Below are 26378 nucleotides of genomic sequence, written 5' to 3'. Positions count from 1 at the left end.
GTGCTGAAGTGGTTTGGACATGTGGAGAGAATGAGTGAAGAAAGGTTGACAAAGAGGGTATATGTGTCAAAAGTGGTGGGGGAACAAGAGGAGAAGGACTATATTGGAAATAGAAAAATGGAGTGAAAATTATTTGGGGGGGACTGGAGCCTGAACATTGAGAAGGGTGAAAGGTTTGCAAGGGATAGAGTGAACTGGAATGATGCGGTATACTGGAGTCAACATGTTGTCAATGAACAGCACATTGCCATATATGCCTCATTTGCAGTCAGTGGATAAACCCCCTCTTACACCTTGTGAACTCATTTCAGACCTCAAGGATTCATCCGCCTGCACTTTCACTCCCAGGTACGTACAGCTTTCTATTTCCTTGGGTCCTCCCCTTTTAAATTCTTATACACCTTATCTCACCCACATTGCATCTCATGAGCTTACTTTTTAAGTTTTCTCTTACACATAATCCGTAACTTACTAGTATCTGGATTTTCCTTTTAGATTTGAGCAAGCAGTGTCATCCAAAATTGATTTACCAGCATGTCTCATCTCAGCCTAATGAAGACCTGCTCCTTGTATTTACCTCATTCATCACCCAGCCCATAATCAGGCTGAACTGTGGTGATGTCAAACATCCTCAGCTTGGATACACCTCACCTTCCTTTCTTCCTACTTTAAACATACCCTCTGTTTAAAACTCCTCGCTGCCTTCAATAACTTGTCCATTTGCCCCATACATCCATGAGGCATCTCTTTCAGCCCAAACATCTTTATACAATTCTACAAATGCAATGTGCATGTCACTATCCAAGTATTTCTCTAAAACGTTCAAAGCAAGCACCTGATCAGCATACCCTATACCTCCTGAAATCACATTGCTCATCATAAGCATATTACAGAGTGCACACATCATTCTCATATACACCTTATCAAGTATAATCAAAACTTTTATGTACCAAATTGATTCTCCCTCCTAGCAAAGTGGCATGAGGTACGAATGAACAATGGCCACTTGTGAATTCACTTCCAATATTGTACCCCATGGCTTTATTCAAAGGCACTACTCATGTATTCTGCCAATCCTTTAACCATACAATGCAAAGTCTGACTAACCTGTCTAGAATAACTTTCATCCATTCTGTTGAAACTCAACCGCAATCCCACCATCCTGATGCTTTCCCATATCTCATCCTGTGTAGGGCTTTCATCAACTTTTATTTTCCACGCCCATGGCTTTCATTTCCTATCTCAAACTCGCACTGCACATCCCGCAATTTTTTCAAAAATTACCATTTATTCTAAACTTCCTGTCACCTTATTCCAGAGCAATTAATCATTCTCACCAAGGTTCATTGCTACTCTTTCCATTTCTTATTTGCCCTCTTTCAGCTTCAGTATATTAGTTGCTCTGTCACTATTATCTTGCACTCCTGCCAACCACTTACTTATTGCCGACCATTCAGTCCTCCCAATTTCCTGCAGCATTTTAACTTATTGCATTTTTTCACTACCTTTTCTCATATTTATACACTGTCTATACACTTAACACTGCTTCACTAAACACCTTTCACTTGCAGAGTTCCATTTAACCTTGCTTTATAATTTATCACTCAATCTCTCCTAGGACCTTTGCACCTGTGCCAATTTTCTGTTCTTCCTCCCATTGTCATTTCCTTTCTCACAAAACCCTTAATGTAGGAGTCTTCTCCACCAAATGATGTGACATTTTATGTGTTGCCTACCTACCTCAGTATATTCATATCCAACCACTTCTTCTAACTTGAAATACATGATCCACTAAAGCCTGTAGACCTACATCCTTATTACCCAAATATGCTATGCTTTGTAAGCATATATTCCCAGTCTCCATATAATGAAAAACATTATTGGTATTCTGCAGTCACATTAATATTTTTATTATTTGCCTGAGGTTTGCAGCTTATCAAAATGACTTGGAAATGAATGTCATAATAGCGATTCAAATGAATGTTAAAATAATTGTCGAGAAAAATTTGTTCCCTGGAATGTTATACAAAACTGCCATCTGCCCTAATGCTGCTTTTCTCTGACAACCCTCAGGTACCTTTCATTCCTACTGCTGGCATGGTCACCCTTCCTTGGCTTAATATAAGAAAATACACTTTGACCAACCATTCACAACTAAGGACTAAACATTAAAGGGTAAGAAAAACACTGCTCATTCTTTTTTTTTTACTTAGAGGTACACACATTACTCAGCATCTTCTTTACTTTTCAATGCTTCTGCTTTTCTCACAGCAATGCGTTCCAATCTGCGCTTACGGGCTTCCTTGGCCTTTGATCTGCGTGCTTCGGCCTGATCACTTAACATCTTGGCACGGGCATTATCTGCCTTCCTCTTGTGGATGTATTCCATAAGGACACGCTTATTCTTGAAAACATTACCCTTTACCTGAAAAGGATAATTAAATTTAAGCTTCTTAAATTAATGTGTGAAACATGAATCACATAACTGGAGAATAGTTGAGAAGACATACCATCTGCTGGAAAGTATAGAATAGCTTTCAAGTACATGGAGAAGGAAAAATATTTAGCTTTATATTCATATCCTATACAAGACCAAAACTAGAATATGCTTCTCATGTTTGATAACACCTAAAGAAGCACAAAGTGCTAGAGAAGCTCTAGAAGAAGGCAACAAAGGTAATACATGAATTAAGAGAGCTGCATTACATGGGAAAGGCTAGACACTTCAATTTTTTCACCTTGAAAGAGTTAAGTGACCTGATCACCACTAAAAAAAAAAATCTATTCCATGAGGAAAAATTCCTTTTGAAGTCGGGTAAAAATAATCTTCAATCTTTCAGGAAAGAAGGCCTCTATGCCCAACACAATCAGCTTCATAAATCTAATATTATAGCAATAATTCTACCTTCCTATAAAATATTCTAAACTCGTCAAAATTCCTCTAATCAAAAAAAATTTGAGAAAGATGGATGCCAGCTCCACAACACACACTATAACTAAGAGGATAAAGAGGCATGAAAAAATATTTAATTCAAACAAACTTATCTTGACCTTTGTTTTTAAATATTTACAAGAGACAGCAAACAGTGGTATGAATTTAGAATGTAACTAAATATTCTTAATTTTCTGTTGGGGTTGCATCTTCCACAAAAACTATAAGTGGAAGCTTAAAAGAAAAAACATAACAGTGATTTCTCAACACAGGTTGTACCTCTCTAATCTGGCACTCTGTGTTCTGACACGTTTTGAATCTGCTGCCATTAGTTTGTGGATCTGCCACCAGGGTGGTGCTGTTAGCAGCACTAAGGTGCCAAAATCTGTTTACATTGCAGCCAATTAATTTCTTAAATTTAGTTTTTTGCTGAAAATGAAAGCCAGAAAACTTTAAAGTTTTGGAAAACCTTGAAAGGCGCCAAAAGTACATAATTAGACAGTGCACTTATAAGTTTATAAGCTTGCATGTTGTGACGATGTAAGCATTTCTGGAGATGCCTATTGAGCAAGCAGAAGTTTTTCATGGAGAACTAAAGGTGGACTATGACTATTTGCAAGGATGGTTACACAGGTTTAAATGAAGACATGGAATTTCAGTACATAGTATGTGCAGTGAAAGACATGGTGCTGACACAGAAGCTTGTAGCGTATGGTCGTATTAAAAGAATCAATAAAAACTCCAATTCTTTATTAAACAACCAACAGTAATATGTACAGGGTGGGAGAGTGCGTACAAGCCTGCTGCCTGGCTGGGACTGACACAGTGCAGGCTGGCTGCCTTGACGATAACAATAAAGCAATAGTAACAAGAGTCGACCAAAGTCAGCTACCAACCTATGATCATTTGTTACATTAACGAATCATAAAGCTGTGACAAAGTTTGCAGATGAACTTGCACAATTAAAGGCAGCAGAAAAATTAGCCCCAGAACAAGTGTATAATGCTGATGAATCTGCCCTGTATTGGCGTTATATGCCACGAGAAACCCTTTTGATGTAGTCTGATGTAGCAATAAACACCTTGTTTGGAAACATTAATGGTTGTATTATTTCTTGTTTCAAGCTTTGTTCTACCTTTGATAACACAGCAATATGCATGTGGGATGAACTGGCAAGACTATGGGGTTAAGCATATATTTACACAGGGGTTCCATAAGGGGCCAATTTCCATTTTCCAGTATTTTCTGTGGTCTGGCAATGGCCAAGACCCAAGGTTGCCGGATTAAAGAGGTTCAACCTGAACTAAATAGTTACTAGAGATAAAAAGTATATTTCACTTACTTTCATGTACAGTTCATGGTAAAGATGCCTATCTATCTTCTTGTTATCACGATACTTCTTAAGCATGCGACGAAGGACACGCATGCGGCGGATCCAAAGGATCTGTAAATACAATAATTAACTATCTGTCGACAGTAAAAGAATAACTACTAGATAATTCACTACACTGCCCACTAAAACCCAAACAAATATTGTATGATAAAGACTGATTCAAAAGAATGGGAAGGAATCCACAATCCTTTTCACCACCACATAGCCAAACCTTAGCAAATTCACTTTAAAGCCCTCACTTATGGTCTCAAATATTCATTTATCTTTGCCTACTTCCCTAGGGATACCTTTCCTGGAAACTTATGCAGTTACTTGTAAGCCCATGTATGGTATTGGTTATCATTTTTTTTTATCTCCTTTTCTTATCTACAGTAGTTACCTCAATGGCTCGAGTGAAAGCTATGCATGTAGAGTGAAGGATATGTGAAAAAAGGAGTGGAGGTAATGCACCCTGTATAGCTGTGGTATACTGCTAAAATCTTTGGGATGAGCAGGGTGTTGTGGGTATGATTCTTCAAATTCAGTGTAAGTGTTTGTCAATAGCCACAGTTCCATGATGATGCCAGCTACAAACTTGACATTTTATATGCATACTAAGGGGTCCCCATGGGTGTGCAGCAAACTATCATTCTTTTAAATTTTTGGAGAAAATCATTGATAAATGTAGAAGTATAGAAAAAGTTGAGACACCGAATCCCCCATCCCAATAACTAATAAAAATCATGTTTCCACAAAGCTCCTTACCTTCTTGGGCATACGGGCATTGGCTGTACCTTTCCTCTTACCAAAGCCCATATGACGGCCCTTCCTACGGGCTTCTTGATTCTTACGTACACGGGCACGTGAGTGTACATTGTGGGGTTTCTTGATAATCAAACCATCCTTAATTAATTTCCGAATATTTTGGCCTGGAAAAATGATTCATTGCAAGAAAACATTATTGACATACACACACAAGAATACTATCTGAAAAATTATACAAGACATTCCCTTTAACATTCCTCTCATTCTTCTCATACCTAAGTGAAATAGAAAAAATTTTACTGGTTCATCACAGTTTTCCATGAGGGTCACACTGCATAAACACTTCCAGCACATAAATCTGTGTATCTACAATGAGGTTTCCCAAAATTATCATGCACTACCTTACTCTTAATAAATAAAAGATTCATATATATAGCATATGAATACAGTCATGAAATCAAATAATGATTCTAAGCAAACTTACGGGAATTGGCCTGGCCAATTTCCCCTATCTCATTCGGGTCCAACCAGACTTTTTTCTTTCCGCACTTTAATACCTCAGAAGCGAGGCGCTTCTGTACCTTGAGCGAACTGAAAAAGAAAAAAAAATAATGGGTTGTAACATAACACAGGTGATGGCAACAAAAAGTGAAATGTCAACATTTTCCTAGATCATACATAAATGGCTACAAAGTAAAAACAAAAAATCTGAAGCAGCCCATATGTCATTACTAAGGTAACAGCACATCAGAATAAAAAAAAAGCATAACTACTTCAGGTATAATGCACAACAGCAAACTATGAGCTTAAAATATGACTAACAAATAACTACAGATATAACCCAGCACTAAAATATTAATGATAAACAGGTAAACTCTTTTACTTCACACTTGCAAATATGGAACATAAAAAAATAGAAAATAAAACTAACACTAAACATATTCCAAATTAGAAGGGTGTGATCCAAGTTCCTGGTACTAAGAATGGGTAAAAATATTACTCGTCCATATCAAAAGCATTTGCATTGAATTGCAGTGTGGCCTGATTACTGGTACTGCAATAAGAGTAGGTTTTAACGTTACTTGTAAATAATTGAGTTCCACGACAAAGTTATGGTTTTCTTCTAGTAATGAGCCAGGTTGTTCCAGATGAAACCTTACTCGGGCAAAAGCCAAACTAAAGTTACAGATTTTCTGTCATTCAATTTTATAAATGAAGAGAAAGTTATGAAATCTAATGGCTCCTCAACACATTTTGGCACGAAAAATATATTAATAAACTTAAAAATTTTAACTTTATCTTGGCTTATGTCTTACTTTATTGAAAATCCACAGTTCTCTTATTTCTTTTATGCTGTCCAAGATGACAGCAACCAAGGTCCAAAACAAAGCCATCCCATTAATGCTATATAAATATGTGTGTAACAGGAATGTCCCACATTGAAAAACATGAAAAAGAAGAGCTTGTATATTTCAGCAAACTTATTTCTCTTATTTCTTTTATGCCAGCCAAGATGACAACGGCAACCGAGGTCCAAAACAAGGACATCCCATTAATGCTATATAAATATACGTGTGTAACAGGAATGTCCCATATTGAAAAACATGAAAAAGAAGAGCTTGTATATTTCAGCAAACTTTAGCTTGAAGCAGGTACCCATTTTATCAACCAAACTGAACAGCTGGGTTGACTGGTAACTGCTGCAACCAGGATTTGAACCAATACGCTCAACCCTGGGCAGCCCATTAATGTGTCAGTCAGGAACGCTAACTGCTACACCACAGAGGTAAAAACAAAAATTCCTGAGTAATTATAACCATCACCAATGTCACCATTTTCACATAAAAAAAATTATCCCAGTTACAGTACTCTGGTCAGTATTCTCCAAAGATAAAACAATTGCTAAAATTTTTATAATAAGTCAGAGCTCAGTAAAATTGGTCCTAAATACACTTTAACCACCCAGTTTGTTTCCGTACCAAGGAAGCCACTTAACCTTCCAGCAACAAACATGAAATTATAAAACTCAGTTTTCATGAAACATGGATAGTAAAGAAAAAACAGGTGCTAGATAAAATGAAGTTTTCATAGGTTCTGTTGATTTATACGTGTGCTTTGCAGTTTTACATTAAATTCATCCCTGATAGGTTTATTAGAAGTCAACATTCATAATGCCCTGAACATCTCAGTAAATAAATCAAAACAGAAGATGGCAATCACCACATTTACCTATATTAATTACAAACAAGGTAATTGTATGCGTTTTGGAGACTGAATTCTCCTTGTTCTAACGAGTTCTACAAATATTTCACATCCTTAAACTACCAAATTCTCCCTGGTAACATGAAGCAATCAACCTAAAGAAAAGCGTCGAATGCATTCATTAAACATAGTCCAAATCGTGTATTATTTGTCTAAATTTCTTATATCAAGTGTAGCAATGTTTCGAGTTGTTCACTCTACAGACGAGACGATAATGTAAGCCACATCGAGCCCATATAATAAATGTCATCACTACAAACAATTTAAAACCAAACTCGATAAGCACATGTCTGGCATAGGTAAATATTCTGCTACACCTACATAATGCCATTTACCCTGAAATGTACGGCCTTAACTTGTTACAACCTAGCCATGGCGCCCCTCATGTCACAACACGCGAGTGTGTTGTTGCATATTTTCTCACTGTTAACAAAGTCATTCATTACATTAACGGAACCACCACCTAATCTTGACACGGCTTTACTAAGTTCTTAAATGCAACAATTCAAAGGCTTAGTGAAACACCATTAAAGCTATAAAGTGCTAAAATCCTAGTGTTTATGTCTGATACCTCATTGTGGTACTTGCTGAAGAGGAGAGAAGGCTGTGACGTCATATCGGAGTGAATTTGGGCATAAAAATTTACCGGAAAATATGTACTCAATAACATTGCATTTAGTTCATTGTTCATTAGCATCATATCTTATATAATCATGATAGATTATAAGGGATATCTCAGAGGTACCTCTTTTGATTAAGAGTTTGTGGATTCATGCTGTAAATAAAGTTTCATTTATGTAGGAAGATTGTTGTGTGTACCTTAGTATACGCTTTTGTGTATTCTAGTACACAGATTTCTGCTATAATTCAGTGACACGTGTACTCAGAATATCAATTCTACATTTTCTTCGTTTGTACTTAATAACTTGCATCCGAAGGTGGAGAAAATTCAGACTTCATTAGTCTGCACTAATTGTTTTTCATAGGAAACGAGTTCCCGCTGACGAAGTCATATTAAACATGATTTTTACATACTTAGATATCTGTCTTTGCAGTTTCACTCCGATTTATGATTATAGCCATTGTAATGTTTGTGTGGAATTGCACAGTTTACATTTCATCTTCCTGGTTAAGATGTGAACAGTTCGTAAGTGTATTTGTATCCAGTTAGTAAGACAGTCCCCTTTTTTCTTGCCAACCGGTCTTCAGTATGGTATCATATATGGATGCTAAGAAAGGTTTTTGGTCCTCTTCCAATGTCTGTGTTCGAATGGGATACATCTAAGGATGTATATTGCAAGCGACGCTACTTCCTGATATATGCAATGAAATATTCTGTCTTAAATGTGAGGATTTCTTTCTCACGATGCCATATATGCCGGTGCTGGATGAGTTGAGATGGTACCCTTTACAGCTGACACATTATTTAGACCTTGATGTGCATTTCCCCGTGGTATGTCCAATATCATATCACTTACCACAGACTGGTAAAGCGACAGAACTTTTCCCCATGATCAAATCTTTAACTTTTATATCAAATCAAAAGGTTTATGCCCACTGTAGGATGATCACACTGAATGATCTGGGAACCAACATGATTTCCAAAATCTGAGCCTTTGCGAAAGTCGAAAGAAATGTTCATTATGTACCCTGTATCGTCTTATGATTCTTAGTTACAGACAGAGCACCATGATCTCGTTATCAAAAGGTTGGGTAACTTTATCATCCTCAATCAGTAGACACGACTCCATTGCATAAGTCTTTCGCATACCATATGAGAGAAACCTAGAATATTAAAAAAGAATCAGTAAGTTCATATCTTTAAACTTCATCTCCCCTCCTTCGGGCCTTAGGGATTTTAATCCGGTATTCCCCTCCCTGTTAGTGGGTTTCAGAAAATTATTCTGTACATTTTACAAAACGAAATTCGTTGAGTATACTCTTATTTTTTTTAAAGCTGGTCTCAGTTTGAAGAAAGAAAGGAAAATATACTCATCTATCTTACCCTCTACATCTATTCAATGTTAGCCAAGTTTGCCTGACTTTCCCTCTCTCCATAGGGAGTCCTATGGTTCAGAGGTTAATCGGTCCTTGTCTGTAATTTCAACTTGCCACTGTCTCCTTTTAAGTAGACCCAAACAATAAATCCCTTAATCATGTATGAAAATGTGTTTATTGAGTTTAATGTGACATTTTTCATTCTTTTTTGAAGCCTTAGAGACAGGAGCTGATACTGCAGGGGAGAGTTGACGTAATTTGATGATAAAAACTTAGATAAGTTTCTTATCTCCGCACTGCTCCCTATCTCATTCTTTAATCATTTCTTCCAGTTTTCTGCCTTGATGCATGACTTTACACTTGCGCTCATTGAACTTCAGAAATTATTTGCTACTTTCAATGTGTTTTCTCAATATTTTTCTGCATTAATTTTCTTCCTTTTAACCGCTGATTCTTGTGTGTTCCTTGCAAGGCTTGCATCCTCTTCAAAGTCCTGAAAGCAGAGGTTCATGGTCACTAAACCCCAATCAGTCAGAAACTGGTTTATGGCCCTTCATGTTTCTCCTAGACGGAGATCTGGTGCATTTGAATACTTACCCACAAACTCCATTTATTTCAATATTCCTTGCATTTTCACTTGTAGGACTATATAGATTTCTTTTTCTTGCAGTGATGCAAATAAGCTCCGTATTGCCAGCTTCAGTTCATGAAAAAAATATTTCGATCTATTAGGGCAACACCATCCAATTCCCTGCTCCAGTAGAGTGTATTATATGTGTATTTTTAGGTTGGGTGTTTCATTAATCTTTAAATCTTGCTATTTTGTCGTACATTTGATTTGTTGGAAACCAGTTCCAAATCTTGAAAGTTACTTGAGGCCTTAAACCTCGATACCGTGAACACGGTTCGTTTTGGACTGATTTATTTACTCCCTTGAATGCCAGCACTTCGGCAAATTTCTAATTTCATTTTCATCAGCCTAATCTCTAACACGTGTATTTCTATGTCAAATAATATTGTTTCATAACGAACAACGGCGTATTGATCCTCCATGGATATGCATCTTTCGTAAGTGCCAATATTGTCTGCATATGCACAAAGACTTTGATATGCCGTCTAAACATACTGGAGTTAGCTTGCAATACGTTGCAAGTAAGAAAGGATACAGAAATGCTTGTCTTAAGACTTTGAGGCCAGGTTTAAGAAGTGGCCCTGAGTTCACACCCCGTAAAGCTTAAGGTGGGGGCTGGCTGGAGCAACTCGTCCCAGAGGCTGCCCAGAGACAAGTCAGGTGCACCACAAGCATGTCTACGCACAAGGGCGACGAGACTGCCAGCAAAACGCACAATGGGATTAGTAATGGCTTTGGCCCCAAAACACCCTTTTTGATAGGTGTGGCAGGAGGCACAGCATCAGGGAAGGTAAGAGAGCCGTGAGGGGAAGGTGGGTATGGTTTATGGAAGAGTAAACAAAGAGTGTTGGGGAAGGGTTGTGGTGATGTGTGGGTGTGGGTCAACAAACTCTGGCCAGTATTGATGTGGGTAGTATTATCACTGACCTTAATCACTCCCATGATTATAGTAGAGGAGTTCTTGGAGATGGCAGCTATTTATTCGAGTTGAGAAGTTTTATGAAAAAAAAAAAAACGCGTTGTGCTGAGAATGCTTCCAGATGTAAAATAAGACGTTTATCTTATTTCATGAAAGGAAGAAGTAATTGTTATTTTGCCAACTAGTTGGCATGGATGGACCAAACATTATGATGGGAACTAGTTCATTTTCTTTCCTCATTATCGTTATAATTATCCGTAGTTGTCTAGACGAGATCCTTATCGCAAATATGTTTGGGATTTATTTGACTGCACACAAATGGTATATACAAACAAATATTTCACTGATGAAAACATATAAAAACACTTATTTCTAATATTGTAGTCAACATTATTAATGGCATAAAGAATGATAACCACAAAATTACAGTTGAACTGGATAAAGATTTTTATTGATTTCTCATAAACTGAAAACTGATCTTGATTAACTGAGCACAGTAACTGGCATCAATGTAGAAGATTAGCACAGAACATATTCTATAAAGTGTATTTTGCTTGTTTAAGAGACTTAAAATCATCCTTATTTTGATATTGTTTGAGTGACAGTGGGAGATAAAACTATTCTGGATCACATAAACAAACTTACCAAAGCTTCCTACCTCAAGTACAACACGAGAAATCACTAGCTCATTTCACATCTGTGTTGCTTATGTCCCCTATTAACATGATATATCATATATTACGTTGAGCTTGTTCTTAATGAATACAAGCTTGTAATAAAAGGTAGTGATATATCATAAGTTGTATGCAGATTAATTTTATGGAATGATCTGCCTCGAAGAATTGACGATTGTATTCTTCAGTGTTAGTGGCATGTTTGTTGAAAATATTAACAGATGCCAAGCATGATTTGGAACATTACAATTTATTGAACGACATTTGATAAATGAATAAGGGTTATGTATATCAGGGAAAATGTGGTGTTAGTACAAAAGATAATGCGTTCTTACAATATCCACTTAACCAATGAAAACCTCATCAAATTGCCAAAATAATAATAGGTATATATTAGTATCGTATTTGTCTGCTGACTTCAACCCCACCCCCCCAAAAAAAAAGAAAGTGGAATTCATTCCTTTACTTTTCTTGAACCAACTTGGTAAGTTATTTCAGAGAAAAAATTTTTGAGCCAATCTATATGATGGTATAATTAAACAAGATTTTTGGTACCCATCCATCTAACTGTCTTAACTCAGTCCTACAGAGTTAGGAGATCCTGGAAGATCAGCAAAAAATTAGGATAAATACCCCAAAATTTCATGCAGTTATGACAAATAAGCCAAACCTCACCTAGCTTAGTGGTAGGTAGAGGGTTGCAACAGTGAGAACTCAAATGAGAAAGTGCTAGCTAACTTGCAACAAGCTGCACATGATTTGGAGAAAGAAGTAAAGTCCCTCAAAAATTCTTTCATTACAAAATGAAAGAAGTATAGATAAAAGATACGTATAAAGAAATAAACTAACATGACTCATGTGGCAGTGATCAACTGGTAAAGCCAACACTCACAGCTCCTTACAAGGGGTAGCGGAGGGAACGAGGAGGGGATAGAGGAATGGCGGTTGATGAGGTGGGGATGAGTGTCTGAGGGAAATTAAGGGATGATTTTTATCACTTTTTTAAAGTGATAATTGTAGACATAAGGGAATGTTGATAGAAGAGCAAATGTAATATATATATATAGCCATGAGATAGCTTTAGATATAATGCATAATTCTCCTGGAGATACTTGCAAGTTGATTGCTCAAATGGCCACGATTTTGTATCACACCATCTTTGTCTTTTTCAGCTATTGATAGTAGTATTAGGGATGATTTTTTTGAATAATTGGTAGGCATTAATAGAAAGAGAGTTAAGAAAATATTTAAGGAAAGGCAATTGGATGGAAGCCTGTTGAAATGGTGAAGTCCTGTAGGATGTGTGGCATGTGAGAGGCTGGAGAGATGTGATGATTTTGTTCAAGGCAGATTGATGAAATCTCTGAGAGAGGGAGAAGTAGAGTCACCAAAGAACGCAAGAAATTAAGCAAAAAACTTGTTAAAAAGGTGTAAAGGAGTATTTTTTCAAGAGTGGTGCATGAAGGGAATAATTAAGGTCATGGTTAATGGAGACATCGTTGATAAATTTAAGATATTTTATGATAGAGAATGTTCAAGAGACAGGGCGCTACAAGAGAGAAAGTTCAAGAGATGGAGCCCAACGAGTGAAAAACTCCTTACCTGTAGAAAGACTAAATTACAACTTCGAGAAATGGATAGGTGGGATTAGAATCCTGTTAATGGTTAGGAGTATAATAGATGAGGGGACTAGAGGATGGTAGGTAGTAGTTAGTAAATTGCCACCAATTAAGGAGATGTATTACCAGTACTACCTGCCTGGGAATCAGTATGGTTAGTGACAGCTGCATAGTGAGCTAGCATTTCAGTGGTTATCAAGTTGCACTCCTTTGACCCAGGTAACTGTCTTTTCTTTCCTGCCTCACCCACACATGTACTGCCAGCACTCTGTTCACAAACATACAGTCTCTTCTTGTTACACATATTACTTGACAATGCTTAACTCACACAACTTATTCTTCGTAATTTTAGTTTTTCCAGCAGTGAGTTTTATGCACTCCCCCTGCCCTTCGGCAGAATGACAGGAGCAGTAGATAGAAGTATTAATTAAGCAAGAACATTAGGCAAGAGCATTAGGTAAAAACATTAGATATAAGTAGTTGGTAGGATCATTAGGTAGTAGTTGGTAGGATCATTAGGTAGAAGTAGTTGGTTGGAACATTATGCAGGAGCATTAGGTGGAAGTAGCATGTGGGAAACATTGCACTAGAGCTGCCCTCTGCCAATGGCCTGTTAGGGATGAGGCACTAAAGGCTAAGAAGCAGTGCTGGAGCTCACAAGTTATGGAGACTCGTTTGCAGTGGCCATCCCCTAGGGGGAGTTTCCGGAGGGAATGGCCATCAGAGATATAGATAGATCTTAGAGAATTATTGCACTGGAGGAATTTTTTCTGTTTGGATGGATGTTTGTAATATAGTACAGTTAACTAATATTTCTTTGGATTTTATTCCATATTTCACTTTTATATGTATATTTATTTATTTTGTTATACATAATTGCTGTTTCCCACATCATTGAGGTAGCGCCAGGAAACAGGCAGAGAATGGCCCATCCGCTCATTTATTTTTTTATATCATTATATCATTGTATTTTTTTAACTTTCTAAAATGGGAAACAGAAGAAGGAGAGACTGGGGTGTCTAAATGTGTGTGGATGTAACCAAGATGTGAAAAAAGGAGAGATAGGTAGTATGTTTGAGGAAAGGGACCTGGATGTTTTGGCTCTGAGTGAAACGAAGCTCAAGGGTAAAGGGGAAGAGTGGTTTGGGAATGTCTTGGGAGTAAAGTCAGGGGTTAGTGAGAGGACAAGAGCAGGGGAAGGAGTAGCAGTACTCCTGAAACAGGAGTTGTGGGAGTATGTGATAGAATGTAAGAAAGTAAATTCTCGATTAATATGGGTAAAACTGAAAGTTGATGGAGAGAGATGGATGATTATTGGTGCATATGCACATGTGGTGGTCCAATCCATTGACAGCATGTCGACCTCGGTATACCACATCGCTCCATTTCACTCCATTCCTTGCATGCCTCTCATCCTCCTGTATGTTCAGGCCCTGATCACTCAAAATCTTTTTCACTCCATCTTTCCACCTCAAATTTTGTTCCCACTTCTCCTCGTTCCCTCCACCTCTGACACATATATCCTCTTTGTCAATCTTTCCTCACTCATTCTCCCTGTGTGACCAAACCATTTCAATACACCCTCTTCTGCTCTCTCAACCACACTCTTTTTATTACCACACATCTCACAGACATATACATGCATACACATGTACATATTCGTACTTGCTTGCCTTCATCCATTCCTGTCGCTACCCTGCTCCACAGGGAATGGATAAAGGCAGCAAGTATGGATGTGCACATGTGTATATATGTATATGTCTGTGCATGTATATGTATGTATACATTGAAATGTATTGGTATGTATATGTGTGGGCGTTTATGTATATGCATGTGTATGTGTGTGGGTTGGGCCATTCTTTCGTCTATTTCCTTGTGCTACGTCGCTGACGCAGGAGACAGCAACTAAGTATAATAAATGAAATAAATAAGAATATATATAATATATTGATTTCTTTCCCAGTCAACAGTATGTAAAAGAATAATGGAGAGATTGGGCCAAGACGATATAGAGCATTCTCAGCGTCGAGTGGTCTGCATTTCACAGGATGCATTTTACCGTCCACTCAATGCAGAAGAAAGTGCTAAGGCACTGAAGGTCAGCTTGACATCCAGTTTCTATTATTTTATATGTAGAATTGTTCTCTATTTATTAGAAATCAGCACATGTGCATTTTGTCAAGAGAATTTTAATGTGGAACAGTTAAAATGAATTTATACCCCTATAGATTAGCTTTTCATGCCAGTTTTCTTTTCTATTGAATCACACTGATAGGCAGTTTTTTGTTATATATTTCAGGGTGTCTTTAACTTTGACCACCCAGATGCTTTTGACAATGAACTTGTTTTGAAAACACTTCATCAAATACTTGATGGCAAAATCTGCAAAATTCCAAATTACGATTATGTAACTAACTCAAGGTAAGTTCTAAGTTTTGTTTTCACAGTTTTAACCTTTAGTCATGAAAGGCTTGAAAGAGGGTATTAGCCATTTTCAAGGAATATGATATGTTCTTAAACAGTAAGGCTTCAACTTCCTTGACAACCCATTGTAAGTTGAACTTTTGAAACCCATGTTATAGAGGGGTTATTTTCCTTACCAAATTTTTTCCCATCGTAACTTTTATGGATGGATTATACTGTACCTGTAACAACTTAGCCTACCACCCATATGCAGTACCACACTCTGTTGTGATGTGATTTAAATGATGAAAAGGTGCTGTACTGAAACATGGCAATAAGGGGTTTAGCTGTGGCTGGAGTGGGATGGGGTGGACTGAGGGTTAGTGGGAGGGAGAGGGAGAGGTACTAGGGTTATCAACATTACCCCCATGAATTGTCTGATTCAAGAAATGTTATATTACAGGTAATGTTGAAGATATTTGTTTTGTGGATTAGGGGTGGCTTTGTAAGAAGAGGGAGGGTTCTAGGCATGTGAGATAATCATGATAAATAGTACAATGAAAAGAAAGGAGTTAATGATATCCCTCTGTAAGATAGATTGCAGTAAAGCAGCTGCAGTGGATGGGATTGTGGTTAAGTTTCTCACTGATAGACTAAGTTTTGTTAGTTGATTAGTTAAGCTGTTTGATGTCTGTTTGGCCAAAGCCTGATGCCTGGCAGCACACACTAATAAAAGTAAGAGGAACAAGACTGACTTTCAGTTGAGTATGATAGTTTATTTGTATAGGAGAGTGGTGATGGAGAGGGTTGAGGCATGCATGTGACTTTGCAAGAGGTAGAGGATATAAGAAGTGTATGCTGGATTTGAAGAATTTGTGAGAAATACTTGGGAAAAGAGAGGGATTTGTATGTTACATAATAGGGATATAATAGGGTTGACAGTTTTTGTACAAAATGTTTTGAATATATGGGTATATATAGAGTTGCTAAATGCAGTTGGGATTCTTTATTGGCAGAGTAAAACATGTGCTAGAAGCAAGGTAAGAGGGTGAATGCTAGGGCCACGTAATATGATAATGGCCAGTTAGTCTGATTATGAACAGGGTGGTGAGGGAATTGAATACAAGAGTCTCGGAGCAAAGGTTGGCCCTAGATTATGTTAGGGTGTTGGAGATGAATTAGTTGTTGTATGATGATGAGATGGTTCTGGTTGCAGACTCCAAAGAGAAATGCCAAAAAGTTGTAGGAGAGTTTAGGAAAATGTGTGAAAGGAGAATGTTGAGATTAGATATGAACAAAAGTATGGTGAGAGGGAGTAAGAGGATGGTGAGACAGTGTGGTATTAGTGTAAGTTTAAATGGGGAGGACCTGGAGGAAGTGGATTACATTAGGATCTTGGGAGTGGAAGTGGAGGGCAGAAGTGAGCCGCAGATGGAAGAGGGGGGCAAATGTTCTTGGTGCATTAAGGAACGTGTGGTAGAAGAGATCATTGTCTGCAAGGGTAGAGATGAGTATGTTTGAAGGTATATTGGCTCAGACAGTGTTGTATGGATGTGAATGCAAATGAAAGGAAGAGGGTATTGGAAATCAAATGCTAGAGGATTGAACATGTTGTAAGATGGTTTGATTTTGCAAGGAATGATAGTGTAAGAGAGAGGTTTGGTAATGAGCTCAATTTTGTTGAGTGGACTGACCAGGGAGTCTGTTCGGGTTGGCTGTGGACGGTAAGCTCTGGTGTCATTGCTGTATACATGATAGCTAAAGACTGTTTGTGTGCAGATGAAGCCATTGCTTGTCTGTTCCTAATGTTACCTTGATAAGAATGAAAAAGTAGTTAGGTTTAGATAGGAAAATTATATTATTGTTTTTGATTATGTTAATTTGTCAGACATTTTATAATGTACTTTGCAAAATATTTTAGTTTCACAGTAGTAATGAATTACATGGGGATTTCAAAAATATCCAAAACTTTTTAGATCCAGTTAATTCAGATTTGTATTAGTAGCAGGACTGTTACATGTATGGAACATTTTGCAGGTAAGGACTTTGTTTTCAAAAATGATTATTGGATTGAATTTTATGCAAGTTTCCACACTGACTTTATTTACTGGAGCGTCCCCTAACTCTGTTAAAATTTTACAAGCTCTACTCTGTTAAAATTTTACAAGATTTTTCATAAGAAATATAATTTAGATGTACCTAAGTTTTCAAATTGCATTTTTCTAGGTTGGAAAGCACAACTACTATTTACCCTGCAGATGTAGTGCTATTTGAGGGTATCTTGATGTTCTACCAACCTGAGATACGAAGGCTGTTTCACATGAAGCTCTTTGTTGATTCTGATGCTGATACAAGATTGGCCAGAAGAGGTACTTGAGTGATAAGCTTGGTTTCTTTAGGGAAGCCTGGGTACAGTTAGAAAATACTGTATGAACATTTGGATTTAATTATGTCATTAGATCAGCACTCTGTGCACTCTATCACAGATATTTCAATAGTGTTGTTGGATCAGCATAGTACAGAGAAGTGGATATTTTGATGTATGTATTAACCACTTGGCATAGATATGAACTTCTGTACTTCATTCTATAATGTACTCTCATCAGCATACTCATCATATGGGTTCCTGTGTTTGTATACCTCTCCTTTTTTTGCCTTATCCGTTCTTCCTGAGGGGTACCATAGTACGGATGGAACGCTTCATTTATTCATTAACAGAACTTTGTGTTTGAGACTGAGACTTGACAGAATTAGTAGAGAGTTTTATGTAGTTAGCATATAATCAGTTCCTTTATCTTATAATTGCAAACCAAACTGTAACTTTTTATTCCTAGGTTGTGCTTCTTCATGAGAATTTGAAAATAGGGCCAGGAATTTAAGTATGCTGTATAATTTTTACACACACAAACACACACATGCTGTATAATTTTTACATGCACACACACACACACACACACACACACACACACACACACACACACACACACATACATACACACACACAGTTTCTTTTGATTTGTAGTTTGTTTGGCCATGCACCTGGATTTAAGATAAACAAACAGTGTCTCCTTGCACAATTTTCCCTTCTTGTTGAGTTTTTAGCTTAAGTATTGAAGATTTTGAAATTTAAGTGTTATTTGACTCTCCAGAAATGAGCAAGCAACCAGTTTCTATTGATTTTGCCAATGACATGGCTAATTATCAGTTTTAATGTAAAACTGGTTGTGCATATGTGAGTGGTGAATACAGTAATCATGGGATAAATCTGAAAACTTCTCCTTGCATTACTCTGTAAATAAATCACTGTGAAAGTTACACCGATTAGTGCAAATCATTAAATCTATGCTGTGATATTCATAGAAACTTATTGCTTATACATTTTTATAGCTTTATTATCTGGCATTTCCTTGACTGAAGAGCTTTTGTACCCAAAATTTCGAGCAACTCCCAGCACAGATACATATAGTAAATTGTATCTATGAATTTATCAGACATGATTCAGCCTTCTCTTGATGTTCATTGAAAGCTTTATGTTTAATCAGATTCAGAAAAAACTGTAATTAAGTGAAACACTTGCAGACATAGATTAGAGTGGCTAGACACCATACTGTATGATCTGCTAAAGCTGAAGCAGTTGCAAAATGTGCCACTATAAGGTCTAGGGCTGAATGATGTTTTTTCTTAATTATGGTCATTATATACATACTATATGTGCAGTACCTTAGAAAATCAGTATTGTATTATAGAATTTCCATTGAAATATAATGGAATTATGCTCATAAGCAGCACATCCTCATACATGGAATTGTTGGATGATAAAGCTTTTCCTGTCATACAGAGAGAGGTTGTTTTTAAAGAAAGGGAGATTTAGAATAGCATTAAGTGTTACTCCTGATTTTATTACTGTAATGACAGTAGGTAGAAACATTATTGTAATGTTCTATGTAAAATTTCAGTAATGCGTGACACAAGAGAACGAGGAAGAGCCCTTGAGCTAGTGCTTCATCAGTACACAAATTTGGTCAAGCCAGCATTTGAGGAGTTTTGTTTGCCTGTAAGTTTCACATGTCTTTTATTTTAAATGTGTTTAATGTAGTATTTATCAGGAAATACATATTTACATATACCTGTGCACTTAGATGTTTATCAGTGGAAGTTATATCTAGGCTAAGATGCATTTGACCTGACCACAATGGGTCAGGTCAAACTTTACTTTGTACCCACCAGCCCCTTGTGGATATAAAAAGTTTACATATTCCTCATGCTTCAGCATCTTATATTTATCAATCACCTTTCCCAACAAGCACAACATTAACAAAACATGTGCACACCATAATGTCTGCACCAGCACTAAGCAAACACCCTCTCAGCAGAGTTGTAAATTCCACTCCACTAGACATACAACAAGCTGGAAATACACTGCCCATGCTAGCACATGTTGCACATTCTTGTCAGCATTACAGACTCGCCTATCTCTCCAACAGTACAAACATCAGTTCATATAGTGAAACCCTCTCATGTCCAAAGTGCAACTTCATTGGTGAAGGCACTGAAGGCTTAATCCTCACTAGTCTTGCAATCTTCCCACAAAGACACACACAACATCAGCATGCTTCTTTCCTGTGGTCCCATCCATTGGATGTGCCCAGCTTACTGAGCACAGAGGGAGCTCCATAGAAGGGGATCCAGGGGCAGGAAGGTAAGGCACAGGTAAATTGTTTCTCAGCATGTAAAAAAATAGATAGCATGAGACCCATAAGTTAAGTTTGGATTTTGGCAGAATTTTTTCCCCATGGAACATACCCTGGTTGATATCTTGAAGAAAATTCCACATGTGATTGAATTAATAGAGATGTTTTTCTGTCACCTGCATGGTATGAAAGATACCCAGGGATTGCTTTTTCTGTTGTCATCATTCTGTCCTACTGTCCTACCATCTGTAGAGAGTCAATCCTTGTTTCAGTGAATATGCTTTTAACTTGACCCATGATGCTTGGATGAAATGCATGTAGAGTATATGTTTCAGCTGGTACCTAGTAACTAAACTGAGTGGCAAAAGAACCATGATTCTACTTTGGATTTTGCCTAAACTCTGCTCCTCATGATAAGGTGTAACCTGAAACCTAACCTGGCTTATAACTTGAAAAGTGACCTGACCTGTAAGGGCTAGGTAATGTGCTTGATTCAGAACTGCCAACTATTAGGTTTTTTGCTGGTTTTTTCTTTTTTTTTTTTTTTTTTTTTAGATAAATATGATAGTACAATTTTAGTAAACTACATTTATTTTTTATTTTGGTGGTATGTTCATGTACATTTATTGTGTATGTAATGTATGGGAAGTTCACAGGGATGCACTGTTTAATATATAGTGTATGTTCTCATCGCACATGCAAGTACTAATGCAGTGTACAGAATAACAGTTGGACATTGGTCGATTTCTGACCATTTCACGGAAATGACTGCACAAATTGTTGCACTGTCAGTCTTACCATCCAATCATATTTTTAGCTTGTGTAACCAGGCTAGTGCTACTCCTAGGCCAGGCCCTCCTCAGTCTTCTAAAAGTCGTGCAAAATGATCTTGTATGGAAGTGAATAAGAAATTATTTCCCTTCCATCTCTTGCTTTTCTTCAAAGTAGTAAAATTTGTTTTACTAAGATTTTCTAGCACTGACATGTGAAGAGTAACAATGAAAATTTTGCATGAAAAAATCATATCCACAGCACATACATTACATCATTACATCAGTTTATTTGGGATAAAATGAACTACTGTGTATAAACCTGACCCTTTCCTGCAAAATTTGGTGTGGTCAATCTCTTACAAACCAGTGAAAATATTCGTATTACCATTACAAATGCCAAATCATGTCTATGTATGTGTAAAACATTTAAAAAGTTATATGATAAGGAACATCAATTAGACAATGACCAATTCATATTGGAAGAGTTTGAAGAGGTCAGAATGTTACAACTATCTCCCACATGGGAAAAATTGGTCCTCTTGTTTTGATGTTTTGGCTTGCCGTTGTTCGTATTGTATATCATTTAATGCATCATTGAACAATTCGACAGTGAGCTGGAAAAGAGTAAAGTCACTTCATCTTGGCATCGATTTCGGGTACAAAATCAAGCAGAAAGAAGCAGACTTTCAGCCGGAACATACCAGGAAGTGGCCCTGCATAGTACAATCAAGAAAGGATGAACTTACAGCACAATGTCAAGTTTGGGCTTTGGACTTTAGTATTACACACAGAGGAGGGAATGACATTCAGATTAGATACTTTGTTGGTTTTGAAGTGAACAATAGTGGGCTGTCTACATGTAGACTAACAAATGGAGATAATAGCTCGAGCACTGGACACCACAATTTCCTGTTATTGAAAGTGCCTCCTGTTTGTGTGTGGTTGTAAGTTTCATCTTGCAAAATTCATTATTTTTTTTTTGACAAGGTTGGCAGCTCTTTTAGTACAGTACTTTGTACTCTTGCTTCTCATCGTGTAAAGAATTGAATGGCAAAAGGCTCTTAACTCATGTTGATTTTGCCTGAGTAAATCCCCATGTATAAAGGATTAAGCTAGAACTTAACATGGTTCATAATTTGCAGAAAAATCCACTTTTGGCCATGGAACATAGTACTGATATGTAATTCATACACATGTTTCTCAGCACCTAAAGGATTGAATGAAATAAGACCCGTAACTAGTTTGGATATTGCTTTATTTTATGCCCCATATAAGAGGTTTAATGTGGAATAAAATCACAGATATACTTTGAAGATTTGACTTGATCCATAAGGGTCAGGTCAGATGTATTCAACTGATTTTGTTGCACAGTTGTTTCCGGCATTTATTAATTATAATGCATAAGGCTGATAACTGTAGTTTGAAGTTTGCCTTAGTTATTTCCTTTATGAAAAGACTTAACAAAAGAACCAATCAGGCTGCTTTTGCTTGGATCTTAGTCTCAATAAATGTGCTGCTTTTTAAATTTCTGATATGCTTAAATAGACCCATGCTTTCAAGAGGCATATATTTATGCCACATGACATATGCAACTCTTATTATTCTACAGAAAAAACCTAAGCTTATCAACTACCCTTAAGTCTTCCAGGTAGGAGGGCAACTTATGCATGCTTATCGAAAGCATGGAGGACGTTTATGCACGAATTTAAATTCCCCGCCAGTATTTGAATAAGTACATGTTTTCTTGAGGCATTTATAGACACCATTTGTCATCTGCAGCTCTAATTAGCATGTGGAAATCTTTCAGGCCTTTCATTTTACCCATAGATTCTCTTGGATTGGATAGTCCTAATTGAGGGAGCAGGTGTGATAGAGGCACAGTGGTGGATGGTATGTGTAGGGATTGGCTCCACATATTCAGCAGGTTCTTTGAAAAAGCACACAGCTGCCCATTTAGTTACTAATGGAGGCCTCCTTACAGCTCCAGTGATTCGTTTGTTTGGTTTGCCATATATGGCCAGCCAGCAGAGCCTACAGTGTATAGATTTAAATTTGTGGCAGGAAAATCCATGTGATTAGATTGACATTCATAGTCCATCTTTATGTAATTGTAGAGTGACATCCATAGCACTTTGTGGTGTGACACTGTATTTGCCCCGTAAGATTTTATTATGGCAATGTCATGTGTTTAAGTTGTTGAATTAGGCTGTAGTAATGTATCCTATGTATTTTCTGTAATAGAATGTAGATGATATCGTGAAACTTAAAGTCTTTAGTTGTGAACATACTATTTTCACTATCACGCAATATTGAAATATTGAAACTTATCTGGAGGATGTGTATGTATGTTTGCGTTTACAATTAATTTTCTAATGATTTTATTTCTCAATTTTTTGATTTCCTAAAGATTAGATGCTGAGGTATTTATACTGCTTCACCTTAGTTTTCGTTTCTTTTGATTTTTTCATTCTTATTAAAATGCTTGCTAGAGAAATGAATGAGGTTCTGTGTTGTCACTAAATTCATTTTGTTCATTTTCGATTCCATGTTTTTTTCAGACCAAAAAATTTGCGGACGTGATCATTCCCCGAGGAGCAGAGAACACAGGTAAGCTAAGTTTGTAGAACCAGCACACAAGGAGTAAATGCTAAGGCTTCTAGGGCCACTCACTTGATAAGGTTGAGAAAGTGGTTGGAAAATATTAGGAATCACTGATTGTGGATCATTCAGTAATGAAAACTTGGAAACTGTTGATGAAGTTCCTTTGCCATTTCTTGTTGTTGTATTTTTGATATACATACATTTGGTTAGAATGAAGCAAGTTAGTAATTTTCATCTTCTTATGTCTCAACAGTGGCAAGTCTTCATTTTGTTTTGTGATTCTGCTTGACTGCAGTGCACTGTCTTGGTTTTATTCATTTGTGGATTGTATTTTTGCCTTAGTTTCAAAGTCCTTTGTGTATGTGACTTGGTTTCATCAAACCTTAATCAACTATAATAACTTTGGGTTTAATGTTGTCAGTAAAAGAGACCCTTTGTAGTCATGCTGTATTTGATTATGATTTGTAACACTAATTAATGCTGTCTGTGTATTTGGTCAGCACTATGTAGATTTTGGCTTGCCTTTGTTAAGTTTTGTTAACTTGTATGAAAATTCTTTTGTAAAAATTTGTTAATGTTGAAACCTGTAAAAATTTGTTAATGTTGAAACCTGTTTTTCCCTTCAAATTACTGGTGAAATTAATTTGAACTGAAATTATTTTATATTTCTTATTGTACCAGTGCTAAACAATTGGTTTTCATGATGTCTAACATACAAATATTGTTTTTTATTCTTATTCGCCATTTCCCATGTTAGTGATGTAGCAAGAGGAACAGAAGGAGAAAGGCCTCATTTGCTCACATCCATTCTCTTACTGTTGTGTGTAATGTACTGAAACCAAAGCCCCTTATCCACAACCAGGCCCCATGGACTCTTGTATGGTTTCTCCCTAATCACTTCTTATGCTGTGGTTCAGTCCATTGATAGCATGTCATCCCATTTAAACACATTACTCCAGTTTAGTTCACTCTGTCCCTAGAATGCTTTGCAGCCTTCTGCAAGATCAGGCCTCAGGCCTTCAAAGCATCTTTCACTCTATTAATCCACCTCTTCCTTGATATCCTTCCTTGCCTTGTTCCTTCTACTGCTGATGTGTATACCCTCTTAGTCGTTCTTTCCTCTCTTGTCCTTTCTGTATGTCCAAACAGTTTTAGCACATCCTCTTCAACTCAGTTGTTTATACTCCTCCTACTACTACACTTCTCTCTTACTCATCATTTCTTATTTGATCAGCCCCTTCTCCTCCTACCACATATGTCTTCAAATTTTTCTTATCTGTCACATTCACCATGTTCTTTATAGTTTTGTTTAAGGCCCACACTGTATCCATAGAGCACCAACAGGGCTCCTATACCATCAAACATACCCACCTTTACCCTTACAGACATCAACCTCTCTTTCTACACTTTCCTCAGTGCACCCAAGATCTTACACCTCACCCACTGTTTGGCTCCCATGGTTCTGTTCAGTCATATCCACACCTAGGTGTCTAAAACACTCCACTTTCTTTAAGTTCTCTCTATTCAAAATCATGTCAGATAACCCGTTTCTTTTCACTGATAAATCTGATAAGCTAGTTTTATTCACGTTTACTCTCAACTTTCTCCTTTCGCACATTTCCCCAAACTCAAACACCAGCTTCAACAGTTTGCAGCACCATGTCATTAGCACACAAATGACACAACTCCCGGGGCCCAACCATTCTCAACAGATTGCATATCATACACCTGCCACAGAAGCATCTTTGCTTGGAACCACTCACCATTCTCTCTTTCTACTCACACACATACCTTACTTCCTTGATAAAATAATTCCTGACTGCCTTTGGCAACTTTCTTCCAATGCCATGTATTCACAACACCTTCCCCAGAACATCTCTCAACTCTTTCATACACTTTCTCCATATCCATAAATGTCACATACTGTTCTTGTTTCTCTTGGTATTTCTCAAACACATTTTTCAAATCATACACCTGATCTGCATTGTGCTTTCTTGGAAACATCCTGATGTTACTCTGAAACCCCTTTTGGAGGAGCTCCTGCAGCTCCAAGGCTGTCATACTGCCATTAACAAATATGATGGACTTCTTTAAGTCCTTGTGGTCACTACTATAGATAGCATTGTTAAGGAAAGTCTTTGTAGTTGAGATAAGCTAAAGAGATCTTTGAAATCCAACAAACACCTTTGTTTGACAGACAGTGAAGTACTTCTGTGATCTGTTTGACCTTTCTTGTGTGGACTTCTGTTTGCTGCTGTCAGAAAAGGATGGTTCAGAGTTTAGTGCAATATTCATTAAGTGTAGGTCCTTTCTCTACTTTTCCTTAGATTTTTCTTTAAATCTGTCCTTCTTCACTTGGAAATGTTCTCATTTCCTTAAGGGATTCTGTATGTACTTGACAAACACGCATTTTGAAGAATGGAAACACATTTTTCTTGCCACCAACAGAGCTCTGTGAGCATCCATACATCTTTCTTTCTGTTTCTTCATCCCTCTTGTTTTCAAAAAATTATTTGTTGGTTCTCATTATTGTATCAGACCCAATGCAAACACACCAATAGTTCAGTGAATGAAGAGGAATAGTAACCTTAGGCCACCCCACCTTCATGCCATGACATCATAGATCCAGCTAGGGTGCTCTATAATTGTCAGGTCTTATGAATGAGCATCTTTTATCCTTGGATATTTTGTGATGGTTGAAGTGGGTGAAATCTGTAGATATACATATTTGAAGGTAA

General features: G+C 37.1%; 2 protein-coding genes across 3 annotated transcripts in view; one reads left to right on the top strand and one right to left on the bottom strand.

Moving 5' to 3' along the window:
- Positions 1–2191: 2191 nt before the first annotated feature.
- On the bottom strand, positions 2192–7943 carry RpL19 (ribosomal protein L19). Its single transcript, XM_071677090.1, has 5 exons — positions 7903–7943; positions 5554–5660; positions 5070–5233; positions 4275–4376; positions 2192–2425 (listed from the first exon to the last, which is right to left on the bottom strand). The coding sequence occupies exons 1-5, from the start codon at positions 7905–7907 to the stop codon at positions 2225–2227; spliced, it is 579 nt and encodes a 192-aa protein (XP_071533191.1). The 5' UTR covers positions 7908–7943; the 3' UTR covers positions 2192–2224.
- A 2364-nt stretch (positions 7944–10307) lies between these two features.
- The window catches only part of Uck (Uridine-cytidine kinase), a 42915-nt gene continuing 26844 nt past the window's right edge, over positions 10308–26378 (top strand). The window contains exons 1-6 of one of the 2 annotated variants that reach the window (XM_071677087.1): positions 10308–10750; positions 15136–15270; positions 15472–15593; positions 17802–17944; positions 19532–19629; positions 23598–23646. In XM_071677087.1, the coding sequence (XP_071533188.1) occupies positions 10634–10750; positions 15136–15270; positions 15472–15593; positions 17802–17944; positions 19532–19629; positions 23598–23646 (664 nt within the window). In that variant the 5' untranslated portion in view covers positions 10308–10633. The remainder of the gene's footprint in view (positions 10751–15135; positions 15271–15471; positions 15594–17801; positions 17945–19531; positions 19630–23597; positions 23647–26378) is intronic. The other variant, XM_071677088.1, reaches the window with a different exon arrangement.

Source organism: Panulirus ornatus, chromosome 24 (genome assembly GCF_036320965.1).
Source record: "Panulirus ornatus isolate Po-2019 chromosome 24, ASM3632096v1, whole genome shotgun sequence".
In the NCBI taxonomy this organism is placed as follows: domain Eukaryota; kingdom Metazoa; phylum Arthropoda; class Malacostraca; order Decapoda; family Palinuridae; genus Panulirus; species Panulirus ornatus.
Note: the sequence above shows the minus strand (reverse complement) of the source record. Positions and strands in the feature narration are given on the sequence as shown.